This window comes from Helicoverpa armigera, chromosome 2 (genome assembly GCF_030705265.1).
Source record: "Helicoverpa armigera isolate CAAS_96S chromosome 2, ASM3070526v1, whole genome shotgun sequence".
Classification (NCBI taxonomy): Eukaryota; Metazoa; Arthropoda; class Insecta; order Lepidoptera; family Noctuidae; genus Helicoverpa; species Helicoverpa armigera.
Genome location: NC_087121.1, coordinates 10,530,049 through 10,551,635, shown reverse-complemented (window position 1 = coordinate 10,551,635; position 21,587 = coordinate 10,530,049). Strand labels below are relative to the sequence as shown.

At 39.8% G+C, this 21,587-nt stretch overlaps 1 protein-coding gene across 1 annotated transcript in view; it reads right to left on the bottom strand.

Moving 5' to 3' along the window:
- Positions 1 to 21,587, bottom strand: part of Zip (zipper) — a 70,117-nt gene that overhangs the window by 12,314 nt on the left and 36,216 nt on the right. Inside the window, exons 2-14 of the mRNA XM_064039817.1 lie at positions 16,864 to 17,020; positions 14,165 to 14,286; positions 12,827 to 12,850; positions 11,492 to 11,584; positions 10,979 to 11,408; positions 9,563 to 10,902; positions 7,843 to 8,013; positions 7,394 to 7,561; positions 6,925 to 7,071; positions 6,332 to 6,460; positions 5,548 to 5,668; positions 3,228 to 5,141; positions 2,790 to 2,960 (exon numbers count right to left, since the gene is read on the bottom strand). Of these exons, the coding sequence (XP_063895887.1) occupies positions 2,790 to 2,960; positions 3,228 to 5,141; positions 5,548 to 5,668; positions 6,332 to 6,460; positions 6,925 to 7,071; positions 7,394 to 7,561; positions 7,843 to 8,013; positions 9,563 to 10,902; positions 10,979 to 11,408; positions 11,492 to 11,584; positions 12,827 to 12,850; positions 14,165 to 14,286; positions 16,864 to 17,020 (4,987 nt within the window). The remainder of the gene's footprint in view (positions 1 to 2,789; positions 2,961 to 3,227; positions 5,142 to 5,547; positions 5,669 to 6,331; positions 6,461 to 6,924; positions 7,072 to 7,393; positions 7,562 to 7,842; positions 8,014 to 9,562; positions 10,903 to 10,978; positions 11,409 to 11,491; positions 11,585 to 12,826; positions 12,851 to 14,164; positions 14,287 to 16,863; positions 17,021 to 21,587) is intronic.

The window sequence follows — 21,587 nt, the reverse complement described above, 5'->3', positions numbered from 1 at the left end:
AATACTACTAAAATATTTTGCTAAAATTTTTTTGATTCTTGTGTAGATATTCGAAAAGTTTTTTGACGTTTTTTTTAATGACTGAACTGTGTTTTGGATTTGGAAGTTCGTTGTTTTAGTTTTTTTTTTTCGAGTTGTCATTGTTGTCTTTGGTAGTGAAAAGGTTTTATTCTACGGACGAAACCTCAAGATTATAGAACTCCTTGTTCAAGATGCGTGAATGAAAATGCGGCTTTAGCAAAATATATTTTCCTTTGCTAATTATTTTATTGGGTCATACTTTTAGTTTACTTTGTATATTTAAGGTGTTATGTGTAAATAGTTCTTTGATTTACTTACTAGTAGAAGATACATCGAGTAGTTTACCAACCTTCTATAAAATTAAAATTATTTAATTATTAAAACTATTTTTAGGAACTAGTTTGTAAAAATAAGCTAGAAGCTAAAAAAATTCCAATTTGAAAGATTCGCTGCACACTTGAAAGGACATATGAAAAAAACCCATCGAGCTTAGAATTATAAGGAGACGCCGTTTTGTTATAGACGTATCTATAGTTATATAAATATGATACAAACTATGCAACATAGTTCTGTCTCACTCTTTCTAAGCAGATAAGTGTATTTGAAAACAGGGACAACAATATTTTTGTGATTGCGTAAAATGGTGACATTTACTTTTGATATCCTCCTGTTTGTAGGTGCGTGCCATATCTGGTACATATGTCATGGTAGTTGTGCTGTCAAATAGGTGCTCTTCGTGACTTATTTTTGCTATTTTGTAGAAAATCACTCGTGTTTACTTTTAAGACTTTACTATTTCAATAGTGAATTTATCAACGAGTATGCCTACGTGTTGTATCGTGAAGTGTGGTGCAAGTAAGCACAAAAATCAAGCTGGATTGTCTTTACACAGGTTAGTAACCAGTTTTTGCTAGATTCTACATAAACTAATTCACATTGGATAAAAAATATGTTACGGAAACATGAATTGATGGTGAAAGTACTTATATTTAAGTTTATTTCTGTATAAAAAGCTATATTTAGAAATAAATGTTGTTTACAATAACATGGCATAGTGCTGCACAGTTGTCATAACTGTATCGATATAATATCCACTTTTATAATTCAGCTTTTACTAATTTTAACAAAAGAAGGTACTGTTCCTAAGACACTGAGCCCTCAGAGTTGTGTATTATGTTGAATAGAACATCTCTATTTTGTTATTTACTTAAGTACTATCTTTCATCGCGGTATTACTCGCGTTCCGACGGATCTAATTCCCGTACCCGAACAGTAATAGCCTATGCCCACCGGGTAAAGTGTAGCTTTCAAATCGGTCAACTTGTTTCGGAGCCTATTCAATCCAAACAAATAATCAAAGTATAGATAAGTTCAAGTTTTAATGTTCTTTAATTAAAAAACATTTTTTGCAGGTTTCCTATACGAAATGATTTAAGGACAAAATGGTTAGAAGCTATTGGTGAGGAAAATATTAATCCCAGACATAAATATTGGTATGTCTGTTCGCTCCACTTTGAAGATAACAGATTAAATAGAACACTGGATATCTTAAGATTACGTGACAACTCTGTTCCCACATTATTTTTGGTAAGTCTTAAGATAGTTTTTTTTTTGTTAGACAAATCCTATGTAATTACATTATTAGTACAGTATATCTCTCCGTTCAATCGTTATTAAAGGAATATTCTTTTTTTCACACACCCAAAGAAGGCCCCCAGGAGTCGTTGGTTTTACATGATATTACTAACATCAGAAAGCATAATGATACTGCCACATCAACTGATGTGTTCCCATTGCCATTATCCTATGAAAATATAAAACCATATAAATCCAAATATAAATTTAGTAATTCAAATTTCACCCTCTTCCTGTGAACCGATTAATCTGAAATTGTGTATACACCTTTAATTCCGATGACAATACAATATAGTAATATCAATAACATTGTAAATCCAATATGGCCGCCGGCACAAAATTGTTTTGTACAATCGATTAATACATAATTAGCTCCATTTGCATTATATAACTTTCTCATGAATAGCTTGAAAACGATTGTAAATTATTGTATTTTTTTTAAGAGAGTATCTACTTATGGCGTTTCTTGCGGATTCTTCTTCATAAGACCGAATCTTTGGCACCCTGCAACTAGTCTGTCGTGAAAGAACTTTCATAGGGCTATTTGAAATAATAAATAATTACTTTGCCTGTGTGTTTTTTTTTTAAGTTATCACCCTACTGAAATGACTCCTCCCATTTGGTTGATGTTGGTGAGGTTATTAGTATCAGTGAAGTTAATGTGATAGTTCTATGACGAAGAAATTATTTATACTCTGTTATTTTTATGCACCCAGTAAGACTCGTACGTACTTCTAACTACAATACAATATCGATATTTGTTGAATCCGGTAGCGGTACAACCCTAGTAATGGCAGCCATTTTAGTTACTGCACTACATTTCAGTTACATTTTAGTAGACATTTCCTGTCCCTATAGTTATATGTCAATGAAAAAACCGAAGGGGTTTCCGCCTAAGATCGCCACCTCCTAGAAGACACTCAGGTTGGTTTTAGCCAGAGCCTGACATTCCTTTCTATGGCACTCACAGAGTATTCCGCAACCGGACGAATTTGTGCTTTAACCTTCCTCTATAAATGGGCTATCTAACAATGAGTCTTCATATCGATCCAACTTCCTCAGACGAACCACGTTCAAACCAAAACAAACCTCATCTTTACCATATAACTACACTAGATCACAGGTGTACTCACCAGCTTTAGCCTTCTTGATCTGTTCATGCTGTTCGTTGAGCTGCTGCAACTCCTGCGAGTGCTTGTGGCGCTGGTCTGCCAGTGTGGCTTCGTGTGACGCCGCCTCCTCTTCCAAGCTACGCTTCAGTACTGCTACTTCTTGTTCGCGCTTTGTGCGGAGTTCTTGTTGAGCTGAGGGGAGAAAGTAGAATTTATGAGATGAAAATGTGATGACTGTGATAGAAATATGTAGTATAAAAGTTGTTGTTACAAGTGATCCTGAAAATTTCAATGATAATTTTAATGTTCCCAACGGGATTTTTTGAAGTTGTTTATATTTTTGAGGATTTTTAACTATTTTTCAAAAAGGTGGTTCGTTATTTGTCCCTTTTAGGACACAGTGATTTATCATGGTCTCTATTTTGACCACAATATCAGACTATCAGCCTACCAGCCTACCAGCAGTAGTATCGAGCGAGTCGAGCAGCTCGCTCTTGAGCGCCTCCAGCTCCTCGTTGAGGTCGCGGCGCAGCTTCTCGGCCTTGGTGCGGGCGTTGCGCTCGGTACAGTACAACTCACCAGCAGTAGTATCGAGCGAGTCGAGCAGCTCGCTCTTGAGCGCCTCCAGCTCCTCGTTGAGGTCGCGGCGCAGCTTCTCGGCCTTGGTGCGGGCGTTGCGCTCGGTACAGTACAACTCACCAGCAGTAGTATCGAGCGAGTCGAGCAGCTCGCTCTTGAGCGCCTCCAGCTCCTCGTTGAGGTCGCGGCGCAGCTTCTCGGCCTTGGTGCGGGCGTTGCGCTCGGTACAGTACAACTCACCAGCAGTAGTATCGAGCGAGTCGAGCAGCTCGCTCTTGAGCGCCTCCAGCTCCTCGTTGAGGTCGCGGCGCAGCTTCTCGGCCTTGGTGCGGGCGTTGCGCTCGGTACAGTACAACTCACCAGCAGTAGTATCGAGCGAGTCGAGCAGCTCGCTCTTGAGCGCCTCCAGCTCCTCGTTGAGGTCGCGGCGCAGCTTCTCGGCCTTGGTGCGGGCGTTGCGCTCGGTACAGTACAACTCACCAGCAGTAGTATCGAGCGAGTCGAGCAGCTCGCTCTTGAGCGCCTCCAGCTCCTCGTTGAGGTCGCGGCGCAGCTTCTCGGCCTTGGTGCGGGCGTTGCGCTCGGTACAGTACAACTCACCAGCAGTAGTATCGAGCGAGTCGAGCAGCTCGCTCTTGAGCGCCTCCAGCTCCTCGTTGAGGTCGCGGCGCAGCTTCTCGGCCTTGGTGCGGGCGTTGCGCTCGGTACAGTACAACTCACCAGCAGTAGTATCGAGCGAGTCGAGCAGCTCGCTCTTGAGCGCCTCCAGCTCCTCGTTGAGGTCGCGGCGCAGCTTCTCGGCCTTGGTGCGGGCGTTGCGCTCGGTACAGTACAACTCACCAGCAGTAGTATCGAGCGAGTCGAGCAGCTCGCTCTTGAGCGCCTCCAGCTCCTCGTTGAGGTCGCGGCGCAGCTTCTCGGCCTTGGTGCGGGCGTTGCGCTCGGTACAGTACAACTCACCAGCAGTAGTATCGAGCGAGTCGAGCAGCTCGCTCTTGAGCGCCTCCAGCTCCTCGTTGAGGTCGCGGCGCAGCTTCTCGGCCTTGGTGCGGGCGTTGCGCTCGGTACAGTACAACTCACCAGCAGTAGTATCGAGCGAGTCGAGCAGCTCGCTCTTGAGCGCCTCCAGCTCCTCGTTGAGGTCGCGGCGCAGCTTCTCGGCCTTGGTGCGGGCGTTGCGCTCGGTACAGTACAACTCACCAGCAGTAGTATCGAGCGAGTCGAGCAGCTCGCTCTTGAGCGCCTCCAGCTCCTCGTTGAGGTCGCGGCGCAGCTTCTCGGCCTTGGTGCGGGCGTTGCGCTCGGTACAGTACAACTCACCAGCAGTAGTATCGAGCGAGTCGAGCAGCTCGCTCTTGAGCGCCTCCAGCTCCTCGTTGAGGTCGCGGCGCAGCTTCTCGGCCTTGGTGCGGGCGTTGCGCTCGGTACAGTACAACTCACCAGCAGTAGTATCGAGCGAGTCGAGCAGCTCGCTCTTGAGCGCCTCCAGCTCCTCGTTGAGGTCGCGGCGCAGCTTCTCGGCCTTGGTGCGGGCGTTGCGCTCGGTACAGTACAACTCACCAGCAGTAGTATCGAGCGAGTCGAGCAGCTCGCTCTTGAGCGCCTCCAGCTCCTCGTTGAGGTCGCGGCGCAGCTTCTCGGCCTTGGTGCGGGCGTTGCGCTCGGCGTCGAGGTCCTCGTGCGCGTCGGCGAGGGCGGACTCCGCCTCGCGCGCCGCCTTCTGCGCCGCCGCGCGCAGCCCGCTCTCCTCGTCCGCGCGGCTGATCGCCACGGCTAGCTCTTCCTCGCGCTTAGCTGGGGGAAGAAATGTTTCGTGTTAAAACAACAGCATCTAAGTACCTACAACTAACTTAAGGTTTCAAACGAGTATTTATAGGCCTATTTAAAATAGAAAAAAATGGTGTCCACTAATATTTTATCAACTTGTGAAACATAAGCGTCCAACCTTGTGTTATGCTTTTTCGCAGTTGCAAAAGTCACAAAATCAAACTCTAAGATAGATGCTAATTGTTAGGACTTTTCGCAATTTTTATACACAACTACTTGATCTTTTCCTAAAAGCCATTTCAAGACTAATGAAAAAGGTAACTTAATTACAACCTTTTAAACAGAACACTTCTGAGCAACATTTCGAAACCAAAATATCTCTTTACATATTATTTATTAAGTAAATAAAAAAACATTTTCTGGGTATACTGACTTAGCACAATCTGCAACTCCTCAAGCTGCGCCTTCCTCTCAGCGAGCTGTTCCTTCACGTCTTGCAGTTCCGTCTCCAACTTTCGCTTGGCGCGGTCCGTCTCTTGACGCATTTGGTGATCCTGGGCCACACACAAGAAAACATTGTAAAACACGAAAAAACGATTATTTAGCATGAACCCTTAAATGGTGGGTAGAAAATCAACAAAATTACTTATGTAAAGGATCATTTTACCACCCAGAAGTACGTAATACCTGATTGACATACTCTTCAAAAATAGTTGAATACTGTTTGCTCACAAATGTCCACAATACAGATATTTAAGAAAACAATAGTCAAACAAAGAAAACAGTAGTTTGAAAAATGACCTGTTATGTAATCTCGGGCTTATAATTTGGTATGATGCAGCTACATTATAATAGTTCACTGCCTCGTTGGTCGAGGGGTCGCAAGCGCAACTACTATCACTCAGGTCTCGGGCTCGATTCCCAGGTCGGGCCGAAATCGCTTTGAGGGTTTTAGAAACTTTCACAAAACAGCTCGTAGCCTAGAAGTTGATGAGTGCATCGGAGAGCACGAAAATGTCGGTGTTGCTTGTGATCTCTCAAGTGGCGTCGGATTGCCGTCCCATCGGGTTACGAGAGTGAAGGAATAGTGAGTGCACTTGTGTCTGCGCAAATGCTTGTGCACTATAATATGCCCTGCGCAGCTGGCTGGTCTCCTTATATGAGAACAGCTCATGGTCGAAATCGGCCTTGGCCGCCATTATTATAAATATGTTTACCTTAAGTAGTTTCTCCTCAAGCTCTGCAATGGCGGACTCCTGCTTAGTCTTGAGCTTGCTAAGATGTTTCGCCTTCTCTTCCTCCTCGGCTAAAGCTTGTGACAAATCGTTCGCACGCTCCTCCAAGATCTACAACATCAATATAACAAGTTACAAAAAAAGCTAAACAACAATATAAACTGAACTTATAATATTTTGATACAGATTTTGAACTATTTATTCGCTTTTGGCCAAGTTCGACGATAACATGTGTATGTACATCCGTTTTCCTTAAAACAACTGTTTATATTGAAAATTGATAGTAAACTAATATTTAATACTAGATTGTATTAAATATTAGTTTACTATCAATTTATGTTATGTTTACGTTTATGTTATTGTTTAGAACTTTCTGAACCAAATGGTCAAGGTTGAGGTTAAACAGGTCAGAGAATTGAGATTGGCTTCCTGATAATTAACAATATCATAGGCATTCAACATTTGTTGATGACTCATTAACCTCTTCAATCTTCATACCCTTTAAAGTAATACCAACTAGAAGTAACTTAATAGCAGTACTATTGCCCTGGATTTTCCTAAATTCTAGAACGTACCTTCTTCTCCTTGACGAGTTTCTGGTTGGTATCCTCGCTGAGAGCCAGGTCTTCCTCCAACTTCTTGAGTTTGGAGTCGCATTGTACGCGCTCTAACTGCAGCTTCTGTCTCGCAGCTTCTTCCTCTTCTAGTTGTTCCTCTAGATCCTGTGGGAATTATATACTTTAGTATTAAAGTTAAGTAGCAAATTGTTGTCAAAAAAGATTTATATCTTTGAGTTCGTCATCTGTTATCGCTAGGCGGACGGACGTCTCGCCGCCCGAAGATCCAAGTATACGGAGGCCGGGAGTCGTGTCTCGACAGCCTGAGCGTCTCATGCGGCAGCTGGTATGAGAAGTTCCCTTCCTCGAACCTTCAACCATGTCCTTCACAAACATAACCACTTCCAGAAGGACGCGACTACACCCCATTCCCTCTTGTCCCGAACCATAGATTTAACCACGCTACATGTCGCCAGTCACTACTGACCTGTATGTTGAGCTGCAGACGCTTCTTGTCCTGCTGCAGCGCGTTGCAGCGCTCCTCCTCCTCCTCAATACGCCCCTCCAGGTCGTGCAGCAACTCCTCCAGCTCCTGCTTGCGGGCCGCCGCACGGGCACGACTTTCTTCTGCTTCCGCACATAGTTCCAACTCAGCCTACAATACAACGATACTTAGTCAAAACAAAAAAGAAACCTAAAGCATAAAAAAAACCAGCGGTCTATTAAAGCGATTAAAAGTAAATTGTGAAATGTGTTTTACTCTTGATACAGAAGCACCAAAAAATATATATTTGCGCCCTGTTTAAAAAATATACAGTAAACTTGTTTTTTGTTATGCTGTAATCAAATAGCATTTTTTTTACAGAACACGTCCATAAACTTTAATCAATGTAAAAATAAAACATATACAAAAAAACTGCAGTATTTAGCACTGACCTGCAACTGCTCAGCAAGCTGTGTCTTCTCAGCATTAGCCTGCTGGTACTTCTGTTCGTACTCCTGGCATCTCTTCAGCTGTGTGTCCAGTCTCTCGCGAACCTGGCGGAGCTCGTCTTCCTTCTGCGTCAGCTTTTCCTCCTGCTTGGTCACCTCCAGCAGCGGCTTCACCTGGGGACCGAGGGATCGACATGTGACGAATGTGACCAAGCTTACGACAGACACTTACCATGTTAATTCTATGAGGGTGTTATAGCTTTACCTGTTACGGCGCAGTTATGAGAGGGAAGCGCATTTTTTATTGGCAAAACTATTATCAATAGTATAACCATTGTAATAGAATCTAAAATCAATTGGCACAACTCTGGTGTGAAGAGCTGCAAAATTCATTTTAGACTCTATTTCAAAGTGGACAGATTCGATAATAGTCTGACAGTAAACCATGCTCGTCGCTGCGCTCCATTATATATGTATACCGCCGGATTAGTGAAAACAAATAGGAATATAAATAGAAGATGTTTTACGTACTCAAAAGCACCTCACTCCCCTTGATGACAACATCGGCGAGTGCTTCGTGTAACAGATATTCCTTACCGATACATTTGAAAAAAAGAGTGGTAAAGCCTATTCACTGAAAAAAATAATACACATACTTTCTAGGTGAGAAGAAGAAATTAAAAGATGTATATATCAGGCTGTGGTTATGTGGTAAACTTGTATGTAAAAGCGGACATAATGCAACATCGTATGAAAATTATACTTTCATACAATGCTGAATACTTTACTTAACGTATATGTCACATGATCGCAGCCCTGCTATTTCTAGAAGAAAGAAGGTAAAGAAATGAGATAAATAGCACCAAAGAAAATAATAAATACAGACTCCAGCGACTCTTTATGATGCCAATATTAAGTATATTAGAGGAATGGATAGTACCCTCTCTCTGTTCCTCTCACATACTTTATGTTGGCACTATAAAGTGTCAAAATGTGGGGATTCATATTTACAAATATGTACGAGAAGATTTGAATCACCCCTCTCTGCCATTAAAACATGTTTTTTATTACCACTTACAGATCGCCGTCGCCATATCTTCCACATTCTCTTCCTATTACAATATTGTAGATATAACTAAGCAGGTTATGGGATTTTTGTGAACAATAGAATTACTATATTTAATAATAATAGACAACGAAGGGTACTGGGTATCACTCAGAATGATGGGGAACTATGATGTTTATAAAACAATAGGAAGTTACGTCGTAACGGCTATGAGGGGTGATATGTAAATATATTGTTATATAATATACATAATATTATAATTCATGTGAGAAAGCTAGATACCTATTACATATCAAGGTCGATGTAAATCATAATTACAGCTATCTGTCATTCGTAATTTCACATAAACCACAACCTATGTCACCCTGGAGAGGCAAACTTTCTATAAATGAAAGAATTCTTAAAATCAAACTAGTAAATTCAGAGATTACCTCGGAAAAGTTGCAAACAGACAAGTTAATTCTACCTCTTTATAATATAAATATTTTTTCAATGTATTTATACATAAAGAGGTAAAATTATTCACTGTTTGCAAAAGTAATCACTGGAAATACTGAGCAGATTTTGAGAAATAAATTCACTGTTAGGAAACCACACTGTTCCCGAGAGCCATAGGTTATCTTCTATGCTACACAGCAGTCGCAACTGTTTACTTACCTTGATATAAAGTCTCCACCATTGCCAATTCCTTAGCTTGAGGTAGGCGGCGCAGTTTCTCTGAATAATTCTGATAGCGTTCAGCTGTTGCAGTCTCTTCTGGTAATTCCTCCTAGCAAGGTAGCCTCGGCAGAACGCTTGGAAGTTGACTATCAAGTCAGTGATCTTGTAGTCCCGTTCCTCCTCAAGATGTGCCAGTACACCAGCCCGGAAGAAGATCTTGGACTGACCGACGCGGTACAAATTGTGATCTAACTCTAGAGCCTCGATCATCTGCTCACAAGCCTTCTTTCCATCCATGAATCCTTTCGGAATGATGTTCGGAGTCAGCAGCTCATAGCGCTGTCTGAACTCCTGGAAGGGAATACGGTTGGGGAAACCTTGTCTGCAGATCCTGATACCTTCGAGCACACCGTTGCAACGTAACTGGTCGAGAACTAGAGGCGCTTCGATCTTTCCAGCCTTCTTCTCGTGGTTGGGAATGATACACCTTACGAAGTTCGGGTTAGTGTTCCTGAGCGTCGCCATCAGTTTAGTGAGCTGTTCCTTGTATAGCTGTGAGACTGTCCTGAACATGCCCTTGCGGGTCCTGGCGCCGAACTGCGTGTCCGTCATCGCCTGCTGCGCCATGCCCACGATCTCCGCGTCCTTCCAGATGTGGCACACGAACGGGTCCTGCGACGACTGCAGCAGCGACACCACGTTCTCGTTCAGGGGATCCATGTTCTTCATAAGCCACTTCTCAGCTGAGTAGTCCACTTTGCCAGCGTAGTGAATGATTGCGAAGTCAGCAACTCCACGGAAGTCAGTCTTCATGAATTTGGGATGGACGGAGTGGGCTGAGACTAGCTTTTCAACGAATGTCTTATCTGTCGCTTTCGGGAACCAACACTCCTCGTCCAACAACGCCATGATACCCATAGGCTTGTCGATCAAATCGATTGTCGGTTGCAAATCGAGTCCGAAATCAATGAACTTCCATTCGATACCTTCACGCTGGTACTCTTCTTGTTCGAGAATGAACATAGTGTGGTTGAAGAGTTGCTGGAGTTTCTCGTTCGTGTAATTGATACAGAGCTGTTCAAATGAGTTGAGTTCGAAGATTTCGAAACCAGCCATATCGAGGATTCCGATGAAGGAAGCTCCTTGTCTCTTGGTCCTGTCTAGAGAGCGGTTGATTCTGTTGACAAGCCATCTGAACAAGCGCTCGTAGCAAGCCTTGCCGATGGCCTCCACTGAGAACTCTACTTGCTCCTTGGTCTGTGCTTTCGTGACGAAATCGCGACCAACTTTGATTCTAGGCTTCAGGAATGCCTTCGTCATTTCTGTGACTGAAAGACCTGGAAAGTACAAAGGCACACATTAGTATAATCATTTCATTACCAACTAGGTTATTTACTACAGACAGTAACATACCAAGTAAATGTGCGATCTTTTGCGCGACAGTGTTATCAGGCAGCGTGGCCTGGTCGGAGTTCCTCTCCTGCTTGAACTGCATAGATCCGAACAGGAGTACCGCGGATACTATCCTGAATATCGAGTTGAAGTCTTCGTTGTTCATGCCCATGATGTTCATGGACTTGATGGTCGCTTGGAACTCCGCTGCATCATCAATACCAGGGACTGGTAATGCCGCGTTAGACAGGAATGGGTAACTCTTGGGGTCTTCGAGGATGTACTCAGCTCTCTGCTGTGAGGTGGCTCCGGCGAGGAGCTGGTAGAATATGTGGAATGTTCTCTCATCTTTCGCTTGTCTGATTGCTCTTGACTTTTCGAGTAAGTACGTTTCGATGTTCGCGCCCGCTATGAAACCTGACGCGTCGAAGTTTATTCTAATGAATTTACCCTGAAATCATAACGAGGGTGATATTAGATTCATCACTTTATTTCAAGTTAAACATATACAGTGGCAGATAAAAATATACTTACAAATCTAGAAGAATTGTCGTTTTTAACAGTCTTGGCGTTACCGAAGGCTTCTAAAATAGGATTGGCTTGTAACAGTTGTTGTTCCAGTTCGCCCTAAAAGATAAAATAATTATATTAATATCATGACTTCATCATCAGGACATGCATGCAGATGGGATGGTATGAAAATATTGATGAAAAAAGGGTTGATAATAGGGCCAAATAGGGAATGAGCTATTTATAACACAGGACAAAAAATAAAATCGTTACAAGTGAATAATTTCTTAAATGGAGATGGAGATGTAGGTAAGCATGAGCCACACCAATAAACGTAGGTTTTAGCGTTCCATTACCTCGAATGTAGGTCCGTTTGTCTACGTAGGGGTTAGCAGCGTGAAACGAAACGTTACAGGTTATTGGTACAGAGTTAGTTGGATGAAACACACAGGTTAGTGACAATATCACATTCTTAAAAAAAACCAAATAACCTTTTCATTACCAGACAATATCAAACTTTTAAGTGGATATTAATTTATTTATTAAAGATTAACAGAACTTATAATCTCGGTAAAGATAGGGCTTATTTGGAATTGGCCAGACGACAATAATTGACATTAAGCAGGTTAGTGACAAATCATAAAACACAAAACTGTAGCAAACTGATATGGAGGGAAACAAGTTTCTATTCTATAGACACGTTAATTAGGAGTTCTAAGTATATTTCGTGAGCTTTGATAATGACAATAATCAAATACTTTTTTAACAATTCTGTAATTTACTTTAATTTTTATAATCTTAACAGGATTCGTACTTAAGGCACTATTTTGTCATATACCTACTAAAATATTATATTTTGCTGCATCTAAAATACATAAATAAATACATTATAGCATAGGTAAAAATGCAAGGAATAAGCGTATATTTTCTAGGCAGATAAATTGGTATAGCATCACCCTTTGCCACACTGAAACTGGAAGAATAATGATAATAAAACCCATTTCATGCTCATGACATGTCAACCCTTCGGAAAAAGCACCCATTTCCCGTAAATTGTGGTAAATTATTCTCACGATTTCTTTTACAAAATTAAACTTATATAAAATAATATATAGTAAAGCATATAGACATTTAAGTTGTTTTTTTTGTAATTTTACACAATTCTTTATATTTTTTAAGCCATATTTATTTATTTACATAGTTTTAATTCTTCTTCTTTCGTGTCGATGACATGTCTTATAGTGAGTAGTTTTAATTGACGAGAATAATATACCACACCCATATGCATCCCCAAATACTGAGCAGGCGATTAGTTGATTTCAACCTTTTTTATTTGTATAATATTTTTCCTTGACTTACTATAATCAACTGTGGTGTCGGTCCCTGTAGTTCGTATCGATTGCCAGGATCACGGAGAAGAGGGAAAATAAAAAAAATATACATCAGTGTGTTGTAGAAGAAAGATATGTACTGGTAGAAAATTATACACTCTTTCTAGCAATACATAAAGAGAGCACAACAGAAGTGCTGTACATATGCCACCGCCATGACATGCAAGTGTCAAAGTGGTGATTATTGAAAAGAACAGTGAACCACGCAGATAGCGTATTATACACCAAATCTGAAGATTTAGCTGTGTATTAAGTTTATAGAACGTGGAACATGATGCAAAGTTGCATACAATTTTTAATTTAATTAGCAATATAATGAAAACATCTGAACTAGCTTACACACTCAATACTGTGACCTAGATTTTGAACAAATACATTTTTGTAATTACAACATATACTACGGTGGCTAAATACTGAAGAGAAAGTGCCTATAACATTATATTCTAGCCATTTGTACAGTAAACCGTAAAGAGGCTAGCTAGATAACGACAAACTGGTTCCATTCCTCACCCGAACGCGATAGTCGAACCAGTAGACATGTGAACGCTTAACAATACAACATTCAGTATAATTACTACACAATCAAATACAAATTGTTAGAGAACTAAAATTGCTGTATCTATAAATCACCTCAAACATAATTTATAGTGACAATTAATATTTTTTTTGATGTATGCACCCCCTCTGTGAATCCTTGCCATCAAATCATGTACATTCTAAAATATTCCCCCACTCATATCAAAATAAATAATGAATCAAACATACCCTTACTTTCGTTTTAAACACGGTGTACAAGTCACTCAATTATTTAACTAACAATTATGTCCACGCGAGTCTCCTAGCAAGGGACAGTACATATATTACGCAAACTGTACTTACTGCATTACTAAACATTGTTATTAAACTCGTTACGACTAGGAAAGTGACTTTAACGAAGGTGTTTAAGTCTAATTTAAGAGCTGTAAGATTAACTGAGAAAGTGATTGGAATGTTACTTAACAGGAAGCTGAGACACAGACTAATCTAAAACGAACAATTGTTAATAGACGTAACGAATTGGTGATGACTGACGACATATATTTTGTAAACAATGACCTATTTAGTGTCCTACAACTGGGCGAAGGCCGCTTCTCACTAGAGCTACTTAAAGAATGACTACGCAATTGTTTATTATATTCTAAACAGTTCAAGATACTTCCTAAAGCCTCTAGTAAGTTCTAAAGTATACCTACTATGAACTTCATCAACACGTTTACGTAAAAATGTTCTAAAATAACAAGTCCAGGTGATCAGAAAGAGTTCTTACCGCGCCGGATCCCTTAGGTTTTGAGGCGGCGACGTACGCGAGGTACTGTATCACCTTCTTCGTGTTCTCTGTCTTACCAGCGCCTGACTCTCCCGTGCACAGGATTGACTGGTCCTCTCGATCTGGAATTAACAGTGAAGATGGCGTTAATACTTGAGTTGTAGCTTCATCAGGTACAAGATTGTTTGATGGTCTCTTTACTTCCCAGAATTGGATGGAATTTAAAATATGTTCTACCAATAAGGGCTTCTTTACAGCGCTCTTTACATCAGGTTATTTTTCTTTTTGACGCGATCATCCATTCACCTTCATCGGAGCATTATTATTTACCAAATCTGCCTTAGTATCTACCAATATTTAATAGTCAATCAATTCAAACGACCATATTTAACATCGCCAGTCTTCCGTCATAAATATCGTGGGTGTAGCGAGGATTTGATGATATTTACGATAAGGTACACATTTCGTTTGCGACAACTTATGTGATGATCGTATCAGACGGCAAAGTATGGGAACGGAGTAGATGGTGTGAAGTTGGTATAGACAGCTATTGTACTTCGAGGATATAATTTGAGTACTAAGTTAAAATTGACATATTAAGGGTTACGGGGTTGGATTTTGATATTTTGGATAGACCACTATACTGAAATCGAGGATAGTATAAGATAGAGCCAAAAAGTAAAAAAGTCTTCATAAAAAATGCAAAACATGAAAAAGAAACTTATTTGGTGAAACATGTGAATATTCCAGACAGCTTTAATCTAGCCGGTATAATAGTGGCATCCGCGAGGGAAAGGGGTGGTATTCAGGAATTATAATGAATACTTTTTCAAGTACCCATACTGCAAACATGGGCTGTTGAAATTTTTTCTAGTGTAATGAAAAAAAAAACACTAGTATCGTTACGGTACACGCATACGCAAAACAATATTCTCATGTTGAGTTTGGATTTCATCGCGAATTTCGGTGTAAAATCCGCGTAACTAAAACAACTGACGAACTGATAAGAAACTACCAGCTGATTGCTTTAGGTACAAGCAAAAAGTAACGATATGTGGAACTAACATTGTTTTACATGTAGCAACATTGATTGAACTTTTCCATAATAATTAAGTGACCTACGGAGTTCTAAAAAATTGGGCCGTTTTGCAATTTGGAATATTTTTACACAACACTATTTAATTTGTGTCCTAAACAAGAATAACACCCACAATTTATCCTGTAACTGCACAATATTATTGTTAGTTACATCCTGCGCTACCTATCCACACCAACAACATACACAGCTAGAAATAAACTCCACAAATAATTTTCCTTCCTCGTCATTACTTCCTGCAGATTTGCATTGTAGTCTGAAACCTATAGTTAAATTCTGTCGCCATGGCAGTGGTTGTTACGAAAGCTACGTGTGGGCGTTCCCACTTACCTGAGCACTGGGTACTGGGATCATTAGTGTAGTATCGTATCGAAGTGATGGGTTACCAGTTTTGAGTCCTAGTTTAAGAGTGGCGTACAATGGGTTTGTTGCCTTTGTAACTGGACTGGTTCGAATATCTAGGCGAAGTCTAGTACATTATTTTGAATGTGCAGAAACCCTATGTAAGGATGTTTTGCTTATAAGTTATTGGAATTGGGACCTATTCCTGGGTGAATTATTCACGAGAATTTGCTAACTGTTTACAAGTCCAAACATAGGACTTATGAAATAGCTAGTAGGTACAGCAATCTAAATATCCAAGGGAGACAAAGATAATTTACTACATTGTTCTAATTGTTTAGTAATAGCCCTCGATACTGGGTAAATTATGTCGCAGCTGTGAAGGGACAAATGCATTCTCCATATTAGGCTGAACCAAGTTTTGTCAAACACTAGTTCGACTAAAATACTTTAATCATTTAATTGAATAGGAAACCAGTTTGACAAACCGTTAATAACGTCGTTTTATCACGACAGTATTTTTAGAAGAAAACCTAATCTTATTATATGGAAAGGCTTGTTTTATTCCTAGAGAGTTTCTGCATAGCAACATTATTATCTAGAAATTCTTTGTTTTATACATTTCATGTCTTCCTGTATGCAAATCTTTGTTCTACACATAGAATGAAGTACAAATCACAACACAGTAAGCAACGCTTTAAAGTCACTGTTTATATCTTCAGTCCTTACTTCTTCCTCAATATGAACATTAGATAAAAATATTATAACACGATAAAATACTACCTATTTACGAACTCAAGAACTAAACAGTAACTCTAGGACATTATAAAGTTCCCGAGTATCGACACAGGCCCCTCACTAGCCCGAGATAAGGGCCGTTCGTCTAATTGTTCTGTAATGGCGCCGATACCGAATGACTTATGGCGCAACTGTCGCATACCACTTTATTTCGTACAAGGTGAGAGGTTATTTATTGCGAGAACCTGTATTTTTTCCATTACCGATATACTAGGTTAAAAGGTGCCCAAAATTTTAGTTTCTTTTAAAATAGCAATTCTATTTATTATTTCAAAATAGTTTTACGTATGAAATAGATAAAAAAGCTTTTGCATAAACCAGACACCTTTAACTGTCTGCAAAGCAGACGTGGCGTACCCGAGGATCCCTTCATAAAAAAACAGAATAAACAACTGAAGACTATGCAACCACTTCTTAATATTGGAGCATCACCTATTAGTAAACAAATTGTTCAAGAACTCACCTTGTAACATAGAACGGTAGGCTGTGTCTGTGATGGCGAACACATGAGGAGGCACTTCGTGGCGCTTTATGCCCTTATACCTCTCCATGATCTTCTCCGTGTAGATGGGCAGCTTCTTGTAAGGGTTCACCACCACGCAGAAGAGGCCTGAGTATGTCTGTCGAAGAAACAAAGAGAAATCGGTTAGACATTGTTTCTAGAAGCAAGTTTTTCAAATACATTCTTATCATACACCTATTGCATGTCACGGTGCAAAACTGTCTAATACATAAGAAGGTTTGGAACCAGTAAATGATGAACATTAAATAAAGTAGGCAATATCAATAAAGTTAAACTATCATGGCCATTAGTTACCGAAAATTAGAAGCTTTCATGATAGTCACGCTAATAAAACGTTTAGGATTGTCAAAAAATAAACCATTGCATTTCCATATATTTTGTTTGTTATTGATTATTTAAGATTAAACAGCAGGCAAGTTTATAGAGAACTTGTTAAGAAAGAAGTAACAAAACATGACTGACATAAGGACTAATTATATTGTTTGAGACAAGAAGAGGTTTGATGCGACTGTTAATGGAGATCATAACCTTGGATAGTTTAGTACAAGGACCAGATGAAGATGAAAGTGAAACATTTGTATCAGTGCATGAGATGAACTACAACTCTGGCACCTCCCAGAATGTCTCCTTCCGAAAACAATCCAGTAACTGCTCCAAATAATTCTACACGTTATACTGTAACAAGGGGCTTATGTCAACAGAAGAGAAAAAGGCAATCTTACTACCCATCACGCATGACACGATGATTCACTACCTCTTTCCCACATAAACAAGGAATTTCAATACTAACAAGCTGTATCAGTGTCATAACATCGCTAAGGAAAAAACAAACGAGAACGAAAGTATCCGCATCCGTAGAAATGGCGACAAGAACAAGACGTGCGCGCGAGTGAATCACGCGCAACAATCGCGAACATCCGCGCATCTGCGCCCGCGCATAAACTATTGTGTTGTTTCTTATAAGAAAATTGGCTTTTGTTATGTGCGACTTTTTTGTTGGGGGGCTCGTGTTACATGGAATGTTATGTGTTATGTATATGCGTGTCTTTTTAGTTCCCTCTTAGGGTTTTTGTTGGTTACAAATGTCATAGAGGAAGCTTCACGTTTTACGAGGAATTGTAAAGCAATTGATAGGCCTTTCTTATTTACTGTTACTTCCTGTATTTACAAAATCCTCTTGAATTTGGTTCCTATATTAACTGCAACATGTTAATCTTCAAAATCTAGCGATCACAAGAAATCATATAAGCAGTATCACACTAACCAGATTAACAACCAATCGCTTAATTACATATGCATAGGGCTGCCATCCGTCCGGGTTTCCCCGGATTTGTCCTCGTTTGGAGGCCGTCCGGGGACCGTCCGGGCGGGGTTTCAAGAAGTGTCCGGGGAAAACCCGGACATTTTTCATAGGGCCATCTTAACCTATGGTGCCTGGGTATGCGAATTACTCGGGCGCCTAATAATGCAGAAGTCGAAGTGTCCCAAAACTCCAAAATTTTCGCGCTCGCTTCGCTCGCGGCTTCTTTTCTTAACACATTTTTTTTACGTTTAGCTACTTTAATATCCCAATATTCAAAAAATGTTGCGCTCGCTTCGCTTGCGGCTTCTTCACTTTACGGATTTTTTTATTATACAAGTTTAGGTGCTTTAGTGACCCAAAACTCAAAAATTTTCGCGCTCGCTGCGCTCGCGGCGACTTCACTTTACAGTTGTTTGTATTTTTCAAATTTTTTTTGTCTAACCTATCAAGAAGGTAACTCCTAGTTTCCATATGAGCTTTCTTAATTATGACCTTCGAAATACATTAAGTCACAATCTTTCAATACTAGGTATGGCTAGGCACTACATGAGCTAGAGACGGCTCTGACTTTCATGTAAGGAAGGACCTCATTGAATTTAAGTAATATGGTAATATTAAAAATTAGGTCTTGCTTTGTTAAACAAAAAAAATCGGACTCGTCCGGGGAAAAAATGCGATTTACGCCAAATGTCCGGGTTTTTTTAAATATTTGTCCGGGTTTGGCGAAATTCGAGATGGCAGCCCTACATATGCAGCCAATTAAAACCGTCCTTTGCCCACATAATGACATTTTAATACACGAACAGTTGAAATGCTCCACATAGCTGCCTATACGGGCGCTCCAGATCGAATTCAATCAAGACTTGCTCTGCCTACTAACTGTGCAAATGACTTTAACACTAAAACACTAAGCTATTTGGGTCAAGTAGATAGTGCCACTCTATCTTAGAGCAAACAAGTAATTAGTAATAGAATTATAACTTGATACTAATTGGCGGGAACGTAAAATTGACAGAAACGATAATTTATGCTAAGATTTAATTCCTAAACATGTTAGGGCTACGAAATTTTCTAAGTTTCAAAGTAAGTTAACTTGGGACTAAATAGGTGAAGATGATTAGATTAGGATTAGGTATTTATATCTATTTACCTGTGCTTTATTTTCAAGTCGATTAGTTACAAGCTTTATGAATTCGAACAGAATAATGTTTACAAATAAATGTTTGGTTAGAATAAACAGACCAGTTGTTACTATCCAGCAAGTATAATCAAGCGCATACCGCATACAAATTGATTACGTTTTATCGATCTGAAAAACAAAAACTACCAAAAATAAAATGGACCTTATCAAGGTGGCAACATTTATTTTTTTGTTTTAGTTAAGAAAAATAAATATAACTTTTTGGCACAGCCTTAATCAAGAACATAGTACCGGCAACATCAAAGTCTGCATCAATACGTTATCCGAATGATAAACGCAATTATATAAATCAATTGGCGACGTGACCCGCGTCGGGGGTACTGCGCAGGAGTATAATGTTGTTTGTGTTAACACCTGACCTAGCCAACGATCTATATATCGATAAGTAACGGCTGACTCTGAGTCTTTTTGCGCAAGCAAGCCTTTGAGGTACGAGGTTTTTGAGAAGAAAGGAAAGGTTTTTCTGCAAAGGGATGTTTTTGGACTCCCAGTGTTCTTGGATTCCCAATGGTGATCGGCCAGCCCCTTCCTACATTCGGGGCTACTGGATTGTTAGAAAGAGTTATTACGATTTGGGATAGAGAGACTCAAAGGAGTATGGATGGGTTTCATTCTGAATATCCTACACACCTTTGCGCTCAGTTCCCTTTTGGGGTCATTTGTTGATTCTCTTGGTAACAAAACTTGACTGATATAAAATATAGGGCCTACGTGTCATAGTTACGATTCTATAAAATATGACACCACTTCGTGGTAAGCGACGTGGTTGGTGTCCGAGTTCTATGAATTAATAGTATAAAACATCGCCATGTGCGATGAATACTAATAGGTTTTGATGAGGTGCAGTGCAATTACGATGCACACCTGTTTTGACAACAACCAGAGCTTAGTTAACTTATTTTATACCTGAAAAAATTTCTTCGCGGTTTTAATGAAACAATCATATGAGAAACAGAACGAAGGGATATATCCATCTTTGCCAAGGATGTAGTCATCAGACATTAATATAATATTGACAGATGCATAGGTAAAAAGGCCTTGAATCGGGAGAGTCATAGGTAAACGATACCTTGGACCCTGTATCACAATAAGACAAACAAACAAAACTGTCGATATCCTATTATTCTGTGTAGTATATAAGTCCCTACCACAATGTTAATTAAACGTTAAACGATAATAAAATATATTGTTCATGGAATCGATAAGTCCAATTATAAAAATGTTTACTTGATTATGATTAATAACTTTTTTTTTTTTTTAATGATTAATAACTTATGTCATTTAATCAGAATACGATACACTAATCTAAGTTTAGTTACAGAAAGGTTTACTTATGTTAAACACTTTTATATAATTTTGATGTGCTTTCTAATCTAGCGTAATTTGGCCACCGGACACGGCTTGGACCTTGTCTACACTAAGTCCAGATAACACCACATTCTCCACATAATCTGGCATAAACAACCAGTTTTTAGATAAACTATTTAAAACTTATTACAATAGATAACAGGCCACTCATGCCAACAGGAAACTTAACAGATAACGGTGTAGTACCTGTTTACAATACTATAATAACGACATTTGTATGCTAAACATTGTCCTTTTGATAATAATTAAGTGGCTGTTCCAATGGGTTTTTTCCTTCGATAGTGTTTAAAAAGAAAGTTAGAGTAAACTTTTCCACACCGTCCTACAAAATCCGTCCCAATCTGTGCAGATGACTTATAAAACTATACTGATTTATCCACTAGGTAGACCGTTCTGCACATTAAAATCAAACTATTGTGGCATAAAAATCAGCCGCATGCATTCGCCATCATTCAGCAATAGCAGTTGTCCTTGACTTTGTTCGCATGCAAACTGCATTCCACGGGAGATTTTAAACACTAGGAACATATTATATGGCCCTTGTGTCTAGCTTTTGAGTTCAGAGTGAATGTCTTGCTGCCTTAGAATGAAACGCACCGAGTTGCCATGTCATCACCATGTAATGATCTAAACTTCGACAATATCTGGCAGAGTTACATGACGAAGTAAAGTCCATTAAAAAAACTTAATTTGAAAATATGCAATTAACCTACTTAGGTCAAAAACCAACTTTATATTTTATAACTTTGGAGAAGAGTGGGTGTTTGACAATCCGCCTCTGCCAACGGTTCT